The sequence below is a fragment of the Pteropus medius genome, unplaced genomic scaffold (genome assembly GCF_902729225.1).
Source record: "Pteropus medius unplaced genomic scaffold, Ma_sr-lr_union100, whole genome shotgun sequence".
Lineage (NCBI taxonomy): Eukaryota > Metazoa > Chordata > Mammalia > Chiroptera > Pteropodidae > Pteropus > Pteropus medius.
The window spans coordinates 15,504,712-15,520,725 of NW_024350319.1; the positions used below are offsets into that span (position 1 = coordinate 15,504,712).

The following is a 16,014-nucleotide window of genomic DNA, read 5'->3' on the forward strand; positions in this document are numbered from 1 at the left end:
CTTTTTGGTGTGTTTTTTTGATCATCAAAAAGCACTGGGGTTTGCCTCTTTCTGCTTACATATTCCATAGCAGTTAAGGAAGAAAACTCATCTAAAAAGAAAAAAGTTGTTTGTAAAATTTACTTTGTGGTTTGTACAGATTTTTTTTTACTTTCAAGCTATTTTAGGGAGAAAGTAAAGAACATATATTTGTACATTGTTTTTACTCTAAGGATTTTATTTATAAATAATTCTTACCATATAGTAAGTTGATAGGTGAGGAATCTAAAATATCAAGTTAGTGAACTGATCAATTTTGAAATAACAGTACATTATTAAAATTTATCATGCAACAAATGTTGTTATTCATTCTATTTGCCTTATTGTTAAATTGCCATCTCCTAAGGCCTTTTGGAAATCATTTTTATGCATTTTAAAGACCTTTTAATTAAAATTTCAATGAAGAATGAAGATAGTACTGAACTAATTTCTGTTTCACTAGTACTTGTTCCTCCAAATAGTGGGTGTTCAATAAATGTATCTTGAATGAATATCATGGGCTTTTAATAATTAAAAATTATGTTTGAACTATACTCACATCATTTTAAACATGTATGGGGCCTGTGATGTTTTCTGAAACACATTTCAGAATTTAGATATGGAAGATAATATCATGAGGAAAAATACAGACTGATAAAATGCTGTTTTTCTTTACTTCGATGTCACAAAATAAATAAGATCATTGGGCACAAAGTAAAATTAGGTATAAACCTTTTAACTGCAAATAATAGGCATAATATAACAAATACTTAAATAGTAACTGAATGTTCATTAATCAAGTGTTCTTTCAGTTCTCTTTTATATCCCAAAAATATCAACTATACACAATAATTTTATGTATTTAATAATGATATGGTAAGCTTTTGGCTCTTGTTTCCTGTTACGGAATTTGTTGATATGTAGGAGAAAACACTGGCATAACAGAAACGGAAGAATCCTATCATTGTAAAATTCCAGGGTTTATTTTGTGGTGAAAACACAAAATTTTATTCATTTACAGAATGAGTTATGGAATGAGTTTTGACTATGTAAAGTTTTTATACAAACCACATTCTTCAATGCTACTTAAAGCAGCTTACTTGCATGACTTGTTTGACAAGAAAAAGGAATGTAGTATCTTCTGATAATAAATATTCTGAATGCGCTTGCTCCAAAAGTGCTATTTTAAGAAACGAACTAAGCACAGAAACTACATGTAATTTTTTTTAAAAAATTAGGTTCATGAACTATTGAGTAAAGATTAATAACCAGTTTAGGCATGTATGAAATGTACAAGTTTTACTTCACATTTCTTCTCCAGTGACATTAAATATAGGAAGAGATGAGGAATAAAGGCCACATCTTGGTTTCCAGGTGCCTTAAATGTGTTTCATCTTTTGCTACTAAATTAAGTAACAGGAATTCCTGTTTGATAACATAAATATTTAACAGCTAATTCCATGCACATATAAGTACATGAAGTTCAAAAGAAAAACATGGAGGAATTCTGCTTTTAGTTGTGACTCAAAATGAATGGGAGCATTAAAATTCATTGAGTTCTCTTTTAAAGCAAATTTATTATGGTTAGCTTTTAATATTTCTTTGATCATAAATGATGTATTAAGTAATAAAATGATGAATTTGATGAATTTTTGCACATTTAAATCTTGGACTTTGTACGCTTAATGAATGTCTAATTAGAACATTTTAAGGACTGAAGAGGTGAATACTACCAAACACTTTACCCATCCTCCTTTCCCATGAATTGGCAGGCTATTTCTCTGGCAGATACAAATCTTAGATCTAAATACTATATTGAAAAAATGAGCAATTTTGTATATGGATTTCTTAAGGTAGAATTGGATGGCTAAAATGGTTATAACAGACCACTTTATCTAGTCAGTTTTACCTTTCCAAAGTTCATACAGTCTTTCAGACAATTTACTTCCATGCTTGTTTCTTAGTCTACTGAATCTGTATCATTGCAACTTCTAAGCTAGAAGACCTTCCACGTTATATTTTTATCTACTTTTTCCATCTGCAACTATTCCATAAGGTTCTTTATAGTAATCAATTTTTACTTACTTGGCAAACTTTTTTGAGTATTTACTATATCATAGTCTATAAACAAATCTAGAGAAAAAATAAGATCTAATTCTCAAAAGCAAGAGTAGGAAAGCAAGCATACAAACAACATACTATTCAAGGCATTGTGAAATGGTTGCTTAAAAATGCGTAAGTAGCTTACTGTGAGAGTTTAGTGTAAGAACAATTTAACACTAAAAAGATGGGAACTTCAAGAATATTGAAGAATAGAATTTTGAGATTCAGAGAAGGAAGAGATTATTAAAAGAGAATAACACATAAACGTGTGAAAATATGAAAACCTGGAATTTACTTTAAAGATATAGTAAGATATTGTCTGGAAAAGTAGTAAGTAGTGTATGTATCTGACCACAGTACCATAGGGTATTGAGAAGGAACAGCCTTTACCAAGTTTCAAAGGGTTTTGTTAAATTATTCCCCCAAGATAATGGATGCCTATCAACTTTATGTTTGCATAATTAAGTTGTCTACTGAAGTGATTCTTCCCACAGCAAAGAAGATATGCTTCAAGCTAGCTGTCTCCACTTAGGTAAAGAAGCACTTGGCAACATTTTAAAAAATCAAAATATAATTTACATACCATAAAATCACTCATTATAAGTATACAATTACTAATAAGTTTAATAATAAATTTATAGAGTTGTGCAGTCATCACAGTTTGGACATTTAGAACATTTTCATCACTCCAAAAAGTTCTTTTGTACCATTTTGCAATCATTACCCACTTTTACCTCAACCTTGGACAAACCGATCTGTTTCCTCTCCCTACAGATTTCCTTTTCTGGATATTTGGAATTATACAATATATAATCTATTGTTTCTAGCTTTTTGTGCTTAGAATAATGTTTTCAAGGTTCATCCATATTATAGGACATATCAATAGTTGCTTTTTTATTACTGAATTATATTACGTTGTTTGGATGTAACACATTTTGTTTATCATTTCAGCAGCTGATGAACATTAGCATTGTTTTCAATTTCGGGTTATTTGGATAATGTTGCTATAAACATTTGTATATAAGTCTGGATGGACATATGCTTTTATTTCTCTTGAGTCTATACTTAGGAATAGAATTTTTGGGTCATATGGTAAGTTTATGTTGATCCTTTGAACTTCTAATTTTATGTTTTTCCTAAGTGGTTTTACCATTTTACATTCTAACCACTACCAGAGTTAATACTTGGGTCTTTTGGATTATAGCTATTCTGGTGTGTATGAATTGGTATTTCATTATGGTTTTCAGTTTGTATTTCCTAATGATTGATGATGCTGAGCATATTTTCATGTTCTTATAAACCATCTGTGTATCTGCTTTGTAGACATGTATTTTCAAACCTTTTGCACAATTTCAAAACTGAGGGTGTCTGTCTACTTATTATCAAGTCTTAAAAGTTTTTTTATATATATTTTGATCATAAATTCTTTATCAAATACATAATTTGCAAATATTTTCTCCCATTCTGTGACTTGTCATATTTTCTTAAAAAATGTCCTTGAAGGTCAAAAGTTTGTAATTTTATAAGTCAAAGAAAGATAAATACCATATGATTTCACTGATATACGGAATCTAAGGAACAAAAAGAACAAACTAATTGAAAACAGATTCACAAATGTAGAGGGCAATCTGATAACAACTGAGATAAGGGGCGTGGGGAGCTGGGAGAAAGCGGTGAAAGGTTAAAGATGTATAAATTAGTAGTTGATAGATGGTCATGGGGATGAGGAGCACAGAATAGGGAATGCAGACAGCAGTAAGGTAATGGCTATGTGTAGAGCCAGAAGGAAGATAGAGTAATCAGGGGGATCATTTAATAAACTGTATAAATGTCTAACCAATGTACTGTATACTTGAAACTAATAATAATTTTAAAAGTTCATAATTTTAATGAAGTTCGGTCTATCATTTTTTTTCTTTTATGAATTTTAGTTTTGGTGCCATATCTTAAGAAATCTTTGTCTAACCTAAGGTTAGATTTTTATTCTATGCTTTCATCTAGAAATCTTTTATTTGAGTTAAATTTTGTGAATATTGTGTGAGGTATGGAGTGAAGGCCTTTTTTTTTTCCTTCTCCATATGGACATCCAATTTTTACCATACCATTTGTTGAAAATACTTTCTTTCTCCATCGCATGGTCTTGGCACCTTTGTCAAAAATAAATTGACCATAAATGTAAGGATTCACTTCTGAATTCTCAGTTTTGTCCCAGTGATCTATATTATGTCTTATCTCTATGCCAATACTACACTGTTTTGGTTTACTGTAACTTTAAAATAAATTGTGAAATCAAGTAATATAAGTCCTCCAACTTTGTTATTTTCCATAATTGTTTTGGCTATACTAGGTCTTTTGCATTTCCATATAAATTTTGACATCAACTTGTCAGTTTCTGAATAAAATCCTGCCAGGATTTTAATAGAGGTGATATTGAATCTGTAGATTAACTTGTGGAGAATTGTCATCTTAATATTGAGTTTTGCAATCCATAAACATGAAATATCTTTATTTATTTAGATGTTCTCTAATTTCTGTGCAGTTTCTATTTTTTAGTGAATAAGTCTTATTAAATTGGTTTCTAAGTATTTTATTTCTGTTAATACTATTGTGAATGAAATTGTTTCTTAATTTCATTTTTGGATTGTTTGTTCCTCGTATATTGATCTTACATTATGATGTTGGTAAATGTTAGTTCTAGTAGTTTCTTTGTAGATTCCATAGAATTTTCTACATATAGACTCATATCCGCTAATAATGGCAGTTTTATTTCTTATTAGTCTTTATACCATTAATATCTTTTTTGTAACCTTGTTGCACTGGCTGGAACCTCCAGTACAAAGTTGCTTCTGAGTGGTGAGTGCAGACATCCTTGCCTTATTCCCACTCTTAGGAGGAAAGCAGCCCATCTTTGACCATTATGTATGTTGTAAGCTATAGAGCCCCCACCTCCAACCTCACACACATATCCTTTATTGGCTTGAGGAAATTCCCTTCTAGTCATAGTTTGTTAGAGGTTTTATCACAGGTTTGGATTTTGTGGAATGCTTCTACATACATATATTGAGATGACTAGGTAGTTTTGTTTTTTATTCTATAATATGGTATTTTCCATAAAATGATTTTCAGTGTTGAAACAGCCTGCCTTTCTGGGATTAATCTAGAATCCTTTTTATATATTGCTATATTAAGTTTGCTAATATTTTGATAAAGATTTTAGCATTGTGATTGGTCTGTAATTTTCTTTTGCCCTTTGTCTGACTTTGTCTCGCTGTGGTATCATGCCTTATAAAAGAAGTTGGGAAGGATTACATCTGCCTCTATATTCTGAAAATGTTTGTGTAGGATTGGCATTATATCTCTGAATGGTTTTTAGAATTCCCCAGGGAAACCATATGCACCTGAGCTTTCCTTTGTGGGAAAAAATTTTATTACTAATTCAGTACTTTTTTTGTTTATAGGTCTTTTCATATATTTTATTTCTTCTTGAGTTGATTTTGGTAATTTTTTTCCTATGAATTTGTCCATTTCATCTAAGTTATCACATATAATTTGCATAAAATTATTTATAGTTTTCCCTTATAACTCATTTAATTTCTCTGGCGATGATGTCAGCAGTGATGTCTTGTCATTTCTAAATTTGGTGATTAATATCTTCTCTCTTATTTTGTTGTGTTTTCTTTTAATTTAATTTTTGGTCAGTTTACTTAAATGTTTATCAGTAAGACTTTCGGTCTCATTTATTTTCTCTTTTATTTTCTATTTTATTGAATTCTGCTCTGATCTTTTTGGTTTTGGTTTAATTTGCTGTTCTTTCTTGAGTTTCATAAGGTAGAAGCTTAAATTATTGTTTTGAGACCTTCTTTTCTAATGTACAAGTTTAAAGCTATGAATTTCCCTCTAAGCTCTGCTTTATCTATATCTCGTAAATGTTTATTTCTTGTAGATTTTTTATATTCAGTTCAAAATGTTTTCTTATTTCTCTTGAGATTTTTGTGTGACTTAAATTTAAATATTTGGGGATTTCCAAAACATCTCTTTGTTGTTGATTCCTAATTTAATTCTTCTGCGATCAAAGATCATATTTTGAGTGATATTTTAATCATTTCAAATTAACTTTGATTTGTTATATTGCTTAGCATATGGTTGTTACGGAGAATTTGCATGTGTGCTTGAAAAGAATGTCCATTCTGCTGATATTAGGTGCTGTGTTTTGTAAATTTTCAGTTTTGATGTAATTATTCAAGTTTTCTGTACCCCTGATGATTTTCTGTCATTTTTTCATGAATTACCGAGAGAGGAATATTGAATTTTTCAACTATAATTGTTGAATTATATAGTTCCTCAAATTCTGTTATTTTTGTTTTAGTATTTTGGGGACTCTTTTCCTCAGTGCATGTCTAATTATTAAATCTTCCAGACATATTGGCTCTTCTATCATTATAAAATGTCATTTTTGGTCTCTAACAATATTTTTTCTCCAGTTTTGTCTTATAATTTTCACATATATTACATATTCATTTTTATAAACCCAGCAATGCAATGTTATAATTATTGCTTCTTACAGTTTAGGTTCTTTAAATAAATTAAGAGAAGAAAATATAAAAGTATGTATTTATGTAGTATTTTACTTATATGTTTACTATTTCTAGTATTCTTCATTTCTTCCAGGCAATTTGAATATTGCCTAGTATCATTTTCTTTTAGCTTGAAGGACTTCCTTAAATATTTCTACTTGCAGCAAATATCTTCAGTTACTATTTATCTGGGAATTCTGTATTTCACCTTAGATTTTGGACAGTAGTATTCCCAGGTAGAGAATTTTTTTTTTCATATTTTTTTTTCTTTTTTTTAGGCAAGGCATTCCTTGGTTGACCTCACAGATTGCAAGGACCTTGTCAGCTTACAATCCCTTATTTTTTATTATTTTGTTATTATTATTATTTTATGCTGTAACACATGGTCTTCCTAGGTGGTCTCCCATCCAAGTACTAACCAAGCCTGACCCTGCTTAGCTTCCGAGATCAAACAGGATCAGGTTTGTTCAAGGTGGCATGGCCGTAGACCAGATGGAGAATTATTATAAACTAGTTTATTTCTGTTTTCTTTTAGCACTTTCAATATATCATTCTTCTGCCTCCTGGCCTCTCTTATTTCTGTTAAGAAATCATGATTAATTGCTTTTCCCCTGTACATGATCAATCATTTTTCTCTTGCTGTTTTTAAGATTTTCTCTTTGTCTTTGACTTTCAACAACTTGAATATGTTGTGTCTAGGTATAAATTTCTTTATGTTTATCTTACTTGGAATTACTTAAACTTATTGGATCTGCCAGTTAATATTTTCCGTTAAACTGTGGCATTTTCAACCATTATTTCTTTAAATATTTTTTTCTTTGCCCTTTTTTACTAAATCCTTTATCTGGGCTCATTCAGAGACATTTTCTCTTGACTGCCTTTTTTTCTTATATGGATATATAATGTTTTTGTCAAAATTGGACTGTTTAAAATAATGTTTTTGTAGCAGCTTTGGATTCTGATTATTTTTTTCTTCCCCGGAGGCTGTTTTTATTTATGTTTTGTTTTGTTTTATTAAATTCCCTGGCCTTAATCTATAGACTGTATCCCCTATTGTGTCTGGTTGCTAATTTCTCTGCTAGAGGTTACCCTGTGTCTGCCTAGCTTTGTTGTTACTCAGTGATTGAGCAAAAGTTGTACTCACACATTTTTAGCCAGTCTGTGCTGACCGGAGTGGTTTGTTGGTTGGGGAACACATTCAATATTCAGATGGTTTTCAAGTTTGTACCAGCTTTAACTTCCTGCAAGACCCTCTTGGGTTTCCCCTATGGAATAGATTACTACTCAGCCAGGGATAGTGGTAAGCTTGTGTAGGCCCTCTCTGCTTCTTTAATTTCTGCTTTCTATGTAGACCACCATCGCAAATTTCTTGCTAGACCACCAGTCTGTTCATTATCCCTACCAAGGCCACACTTCAGACTAGCAAAGCTGGACACTTCCTTGTTTGCTTTTTTTTATTGACAACATCACTTGTTTGGAGTTTTTTGGTCAAATCAAGTAAGCCCTCTCTGGCAGCAAAGCTTTTGGTTGTCATGGCCAGCCCCACCCTGATAGAAGTAACTACACGGACTACACTGTGGAGAACAGGAGCAGCACCAAGTGGTAACACCAGACTCCCACTGTTATTATACAGAGTTCAGCAGTTTGTCATGAATAAATGCTTCTCAATTTGTTGTTTGTGACTGCTAAATTTCCAGAGCCATGAAGTTATTGTTTTTGACAATTTAGTCTAGCCTCATAGTTGTTTTGTGGGGAGAACATTTGCTGACTTACTTATTCCCCCATCACTGGAAGTCTTGTCTCACCTGGAAACTTTTAAAATGGCAAGTTGACTTGCTAAAGTTTTGCTTAACAAGACTCCATTCTTTTGTACATTTTGGTACAAAATTTTGGGTCTCTAGGAGTCAGAAAAGTCCGATTACCATGCCATTCAGTCTGCCCACCTTTTAAACAATCTATTTTCTTAATCCTGTTTAATGTAAGAAATTTACACTTCGACAATGATTGCCAGTAACTCTTTTGTGTATTCCCCTCTTCTGACACTGTTTGTAATGCTGAATTTATTGAAAGTTTATGAATAAGTTATTTTATGATCTCCTTTACAATAAAGATATATAAAGTATTATATTTAGTCTCTTCCATAATTCAGAAGTTTAAATGGTTAACATTTGTGCTGCAGTATAGCTTTCTGGCTCATGAAAAATGAAAGCTATCAGCGATCTGGGCAATAAGATTCATCGCCAATAGTCACTAGCAACAGCACACAGCATTTTAATATCAGCGAGGTCCACAGCTAGCAGTAAGAGCTGGTGTAATTGAAAGACGTTTAGGTGCAATCGTTCTGCTGTTTGTTCCTTGCCAGGTTCAACATGGGATTGTGTGAGTATTTGAACAAAACAGCAATTTTTTATATCTTTGAAAGATGTAAGAAGGGTAGATAAATGCTTAAATTTAAGAAATGGGGTAATTTAATAATCATGTGGCTCTAAAATTTTTTTTAAAGATATTTTATTTGTCTTGGTTAATTAAAGCTTTAGAAAAGCTACTCCTTGGTTACAAGTGAACCGATAATTCTGGTCTAATGTTGCCGTGGTAACAACTCATGCTGATATAATTGAGAACATCTTATACATCCTGGTTCGAACATTTTCTCCCTGCCATTTTGAGTTGTTCTAGTGGTATATGAAAGAGGCTAGGATAACTAGCTTGAAGAAAATTAAATCTAGTTATACACATCTTTGGCATTAATTTAATGTTTACTAGTGATATCTCATGCTGGGCAGTTATGCTTTGCTTCTAGGGGCTTTTCTTTAGAAAACAAAAGAAAGCTCTTTTCATTTTTTGTGTGCTGCATGTTCCAGTGTATGTGTTTACACCATCGGCTTCTACCTCTAGAGATTAGCATAACTCCCTTTGCTGTTGGATTGTTGTTTTGAGCAATATGTTTTGGAAAGGTTGGTTGTCATCATGAGTGGTAAGTATGCTCTCTGAGACTCTGCAGTTATATATAAATATTTTTTAAACATTTAACTATAAGAGGAAAAAGCATTTTTAGAGGACCAATTGTAAATCCAGAGCTACAGTGAATTATATTTTCTGTTGATGTTTTTGCATTTAGGCATTATAGGAATTTGCTTTTAAAATCCATTAAGAACTGTGAGTAACTAATACCACTATTAATCAGTTCCTAAATTTCTTTTGGTTTGATTTATTATATTTGTCAGATAGTGTTATTGTTTTATACATTAGTAAGTGAAAGACCCACCATGATAAGAGAGGAATTTTTTTGTATCTGAACTTGAAGATAATCAAACTTTCTTTTTTATTAGCTTTATCATTCTAATATTAAATTTTGTTAGCTTATTTTGATTATAAAAAAATACTAATCTTGAATAAGATGTTGTCAAAATTTTATTGACTTATTGGTTGCTTTTATGTAGAATTCATTCAGAAATAGGGATTTAATGAAAAAATAAATATGTACATTTTGGTTTTGGAGGTTTTGATAAAATTTTTCAGAAATATTATTTTTGAGGAAATAATTTGTTAGAATAAGTACTTCTGTGATAATTAGTTTTCTTTTTGTGTTTGTAACATGATTTATTTTTTAAATATTTCAAAAAATGTTTTTTGATAAAATATACTGTAGTATATACTGCAGTTTATCATAGAGTGAAAGCTATTCACTTTAAGCCAAACCTGCAGCTAAAAATAGACATCCTGTTGTTAGAATGAGAAATATTTGCTTAGAGCATAATTCATTAGTATCGTTTGCTTAATTAAAAAAGAGGATATTTATAAGTTAACCTTCAAATAAGATTTTTCAAAGAAGTGTTATATGACTTTTTTTTATAACATAATAGTCTATAGTTTTCACTTAAAAGGCATGAGATTGGAATTCAGAACCTGAAAAGGTTGAATTTTTGCTGTATAATGATAGAATTCAAAGTAGATGAACCTTTTCTTACATAACTGAAAATCACCTCATTATTGCCAATAAATATTTTTTATCCTGCTGCAGAATAACATAAGCCTCTTCTACACGGTTAGATATTTGCTTAGAGAATATTAGATATTAAAAGGAAATGTTTACATGTAAAATATTAAGAATAATTATTATCCTGTTATTTTACTGTTAATAGATATTTCCAATCTAGTGTTTTAAATTTGGGCTAATATTACAAAATCAACATGTTAACATTACTTAGGATTTATATGAATATCAAAACTGAATATACCTGGTTATCATACTTAAAATATTTGATTTCTCTGAATCCAGCCAATGCATGTTTTCTCTTTGAAAGTTCGGCGTGTAACAGAATCTTTAGATAACCACTGTGGTGTTCTAGAGGTTTTGCAAGTGGATGTGTTGATTCTAGCTGAAGAAAATTTTTACTGCTTCTCTATTGCTTTATTTTTCTTTCAAGAAAGCTATGGGTTAGTCAGACAGTATTTGATATACTTGATCATATTGTCTTGCCCTTATAGCCTTTCTACCACAGAAATCATAGTAATCACAACTAGACATTCTGACTTTTTCAAGATTATTCAATTTTTACTCTTGTTATAAATGGTTTAATGCCTTAGCTATTATAAATGTGTAAAATTACAAATGAAGTATTGTTACATTTGTAAAAATAAGCAAATAGTAGACTTTTATATCTAAGTCAATAGCTATACACGTGGTATTGTGTGAACGTGGTATTCTCTTCTGTTAAAAAGCTATTCCTTTTCTCCTTCCTGCCTATTAAATGTTAGTTTCCTCTAGGAATCTATCTTTGGCCCTGTTTTGATGCCACATTCTCTCTGAATTATCTCATCTGTGCTCGTATCTTCAGTCATTACTTGAACGTTCAGTTCAAAAGTGATCAAAAGTGAATTCTCTCTTTCCATCCTAAATTTACCCCTTTCTCATTGATTCTGATTTCTGTTAATGATCCCACTGCCCATGCAGGAACTTAAAACAGAAACCTTGTAGTCATCCCTAACTTGTTTCTTTCACCCCAAACGTGCACTCAGTCATTAATTTCTATGGATCCAACATCAGAAATGTCTCAGAAATCATTCATTTTTCTCCAGTCTCACTGACACTGGGAATGCTTTTAGATCAGGCATTCTGTATGTTCTCAATCCTACTGCAGTAACTTGTCTCTTGGCTTTTAGATTTATATCCCTCCAGACTATTTTCCATACTGCCATTTTTAAAATGCAAATATGCCCGTTTCTTAACTCAACATGAAAATTTTCACTTACTCCCGTGGTCTCTCAGATAAAAATCAAACCCCTGAGTAGGGCATATAAGATCAATGACTTACCTTTCTTGCTTTATTTGTATCTTTCATAAAAATACAGACCTAGCTATACTATACTATGTATTATTCCTTGCTGCCTTTCTATATTTAGATCTTAACATAAAAATTTTGAAAACCTACCTATGCTTTTTAGTGCCTCCATCACTGAATCTATAGAGTCAGGTGATTCTCCTGTACTCCCAAAGCAAGCTTATAAACTATAACAATTATTTGTGTTGTTTTCAACTTATATATTATCATGTCAGTTTCCAAACTCCAACCTTTGAACTACTTCAGTCAAAGAGTGCCATGTTCATCTGTGCGTTTCCAGTAGTTACTCTAGTGCCCCAAACATAATAATGAATTCATAAATTCTTATAGAATAAATGAATGCCCAAAAATTATCCAGTTTTTAAATATTTGAATACTTTTCTTACATTATCAATGAAAAATATCAGTCATTTTTTTTTTTTACTTTTTTTTAATTTTTGGTTCATATGCTCATTGGAACATAACTAGCATCATTATGTCAGCATCTCAGATGAGAACTCTGATTGTTCCACCTGTAGTTGAGGGCAAATCTCTGACTACGAAGGCATTACCCTTTATAGGGAATTATAGGACAGTTTAGACTTGAGCTCAAGCACTTAATTAATTCCCCTTTCCAGATCTTGATCGAAGATAGAAAAACACAAAACTTGGAAAATAGTGTATAAGTTCTGAAGTTAAGGAAGGGAGGGTACTTGCCCAGAAATGTACAGTATTAGATTGATGATCAAACACAAAAGTTTAAATAACCATTTTACTTTTGAGTAGCTTGCCTTCATGGAAAAGAAATAAACAGTAGTTTCACTCTTACTAACTTGGAGGGATGAGACCTGTAAAAAAGACTGTTAAGGAGATGAGTGGCAGACCAAATACTGCTGATTACTTTCATTTCAAACACTTATAGTGGGACAACCAAATATTTGTTAAGCTATTCCAGGCTGAAAAAGTGGCTTTTCTTCTTCTTGATGTGACAGGGCTCTTTCCTGATGTGGTGGACATCACCACTAGCAAGGAACTCTAAAGTCCTGACTCCATTCTCATTTCTGAAAATCTCTGGATTATTTAAATGATAATGTAAATGCATATCAACTAAAAGATCTGAGAAGTTGATTCCATCACACCCAAGTAAGAGGTGAGAGGATCTACCTTACTTGGGGGCATTGTAAAGTTTTGAAAGGCTTCTCATTATTTATGAATGAATAAACAAGAAAAGCAACAACATGGAGCCTATACAAGAGATTGTGCATCATTAAAGGATAAAATTACAGCTTTCAGGAGGAAGAGAGTGAACTTATTTAGAAAATATGTGTGGGGAGGGCTTAAAAATAAGAAATTATACATAGCATCTGTGTTGAATTCTTAAAAATTTCAAGTGAACATGGAATTTATTAAAAGATGAAAGATAAGATAAAACAAGAGACTAGAGTGAAAAGAGAGCTTGTTACGAGGCAGGAATGGAAAAGAAGCAATAATGAAATGATAAGAGAAGGTTATAAGAAAATGAACCTGGCATTTGCAGAATATAAAGCTGCATCAGAAGCAGTAAAGATCGAAATAATCACTGCAGGAAAGAAAATTAATTATGTGAAGAACTAGTTTGATCAAACCTATCAGAATGTAGGAGAAATGGATAGGACAAGAATTATGAGGTAGAAACTATTTTAGATAAAAGTAGGAGACTCTACAAATTGAATGACTAGCATTCTCAAAGAACAGATAATAACTGACAGAAGAGCAGCAATAATAAAAAATATATAAGATTCAGGAGAACTTCTTAGTTGAAGAAAAAGAATCTATAGAATGAAAGAGCTCAATGCATTTTGACAAAGATTAACAAAAGACACCAACAGCTGGATATATATATATCCTGGTAGAATTTTGAACTTTAAGGATAAAAATAAATAAATAACGAATTTTACAAACACCCAGGTCTCTTTGCGTCTTATAACTTAACACAAAGCTAGTCTTATAAGAAAAAAAATCCAAAAATTGGAAACGAGATAATTTGAAAATCTTTCTAGAGCAAAAGTTAACGAAGATATGACAGCACCTATAAATGCTGAATGGAATATAGCAAACATCCCTTTAAATGAATACTTGAACTTACAAGAATGTAATGGTAACCCTCCAGTGTACAAAAAGTGAACTGCTAAATGAAAACCAAAGTTGTAAGAGGGAGCATACTTTGACAATGCTAAGGAAATTTTCATTTTCTTAGTAACCAAAAAGGCTTTGGTTTTAAATGGCCTCACAGAGACAGAAGACAATTTCTTTGAGTTATGCAACATGGGATTTCTTAGACCCCTATGTAGGATCATAACCTCAGTGAGAGAATAGATTAAAAATTAAAACCTCTCCACTGACATGGCGAAAATAAGGAAGCTTGTATTTCTTTGTTTGGGTACCTGGGGAGAGGGGATGGGTTTGCATGCATGTGTGTGGGATGCCTCTCCTGAGAGTTTGTAGTCAATCATTTCTCCCCCAGTAGATTTCAGGTTTTAATCTGTATTAATTGTGTGGTCTAAGAATTGCCAATAAGATAAAATATATTATTATGACAGCCCCAGGCTAGTAACATCCACTGGATGCCAGGCAGAAGCGAATACAAAACATATCCTGAAATGTTAAAAAAAAAAAAAATTATGTATATAGTATGAAAAAATAAAATGACATTAAAAAAAAGAATCTATAATAAAAGATGAAATTATGAGCATAGAAAAAAAAAAACATATCCTGTTGTCAAGCCCTGCAGGTTGCTCAGATAAAGCCCCACTGAATTTTGAGTTCATAATCTAAACTCAAAACGCATGCGTGCACGTGCACAAACACACACACACACGCACACCTTTAAATGATATTTGGTAGATACAACAGGATTAGACCCAAGAATGTCAGAGTAGAATTGTCACATGCGGACCACTATTTAAAATTAATAATCAAATAAAAAATATAGAGTGAGAAAAAATCGTATGCACCTCTACAGAGCCTCAAAATATATAACAAAATTGACCCATTTAGAAGGAGAAATTATAAATATATAAGGTTCATAGGTACATATAAAGAATTCTCATCCAGTAATTGGTGAATACACAGAAATATACAGAACACTTACAAAATTGATAATACAAAATTGATAAACATATTCAAAATATTTTGAAGAGTTGATATAGCCATGGTGTTTGACCACAAAGCAATTAAGTTTAATCAATAGAAGACTAATTAAATAAACACATAAATGTTATATCTAGGAACTTAAAAAATTCAAATAACTCAGGTCAAGAATTAACTCATAATATAAATTTAAAATTAAACTGTGGATCAAAACATGGGGGGTGCACCTGAAGTGGATTTATAGATAAATTTTAAATGCTTATATTAGGAAAGGAGAAAGACATTCATAATACAAGTATTCAAGTAAGCAAGTTATAGAAAGTACAGCATGGTTAATCAAGAGAAGGAAAAAACTACTAAAGACATAAGCAAAAAAACAGTGAAATACAAAATAAAGATACATCAGAGACGTTAGTTCATGGAAAAAACTTTTTAAACTGATTACAACTACTTAAGATTTAGTCAGTGAAAATCCTTAAACTTAACAAAATTAGGACTGGGCTGTTTTACAGTCAAGTTCTAGGAAATATTCAAAGAACAAAAATTTCAATCTCATACAAAATCTTCCAAAGAATTTAAAAAGAGGAGATATTTTTAAGTGTATTAGTCTGATGTAGCTTTACAAGTAAACTATGAGAAAAAAAATTAGAAACATTTTCCTCTGAAGTTAGGAATAGAAAAAGGGTAATTGTTGATTTCTGCACATTAGTTTACTGTTAGCCATAAACTGCACAGTAAGACAAGAAAATGATGGGAGGGAGCAAAATTGTCATTATTTACAGATGATTTGTGGTTGTCTACACAGGCAAATTAAGAGAATCTACCAGTGCCATTTTGGAATAACAGAATCTGGCAAGATTGACAGATAT

At 31.4% G+C, this 16,014-nt stretch overlaps 1 protein-coding gene and 1 pseudogene across 3 annotated transcripts in view; one reads left to right on the plus strand and one right to left on the minus strand.

The window, feature by feature from the left end:
- Window positions 1–16,014, plus strand: part of PRKACB (protein kinase cAMP-activated catalytic subunit beta) — a 109,618-nt gene that overhangs the window by 50,587 nt on the left and 43,017 nt on the right. Inside the window, exon 1 of one of the 3 annotated variants that reach the window (XM_039838689.1) lies at window positions 8,842–9,074. The exons of the other annotated variants lie outside the window; for them this stretch is intronic. Coding sequence (XP_039694623.1) covers window positions 9,065–9,074 — 10 coding nt within the window. The 5' untranslated portion in view covers window positions 8,842–9,064. Of the gene's footprint in view, window positions 1–8,841; window positions 9,075–16,014 lie in introns of those variants that run through there. 3 annotated transcript variants of the gene reach the window in all.
- LOC120583513 (uncharacterized) lies at window positions 7,066–7,184 on the minus strand (annotated as a pseudogene).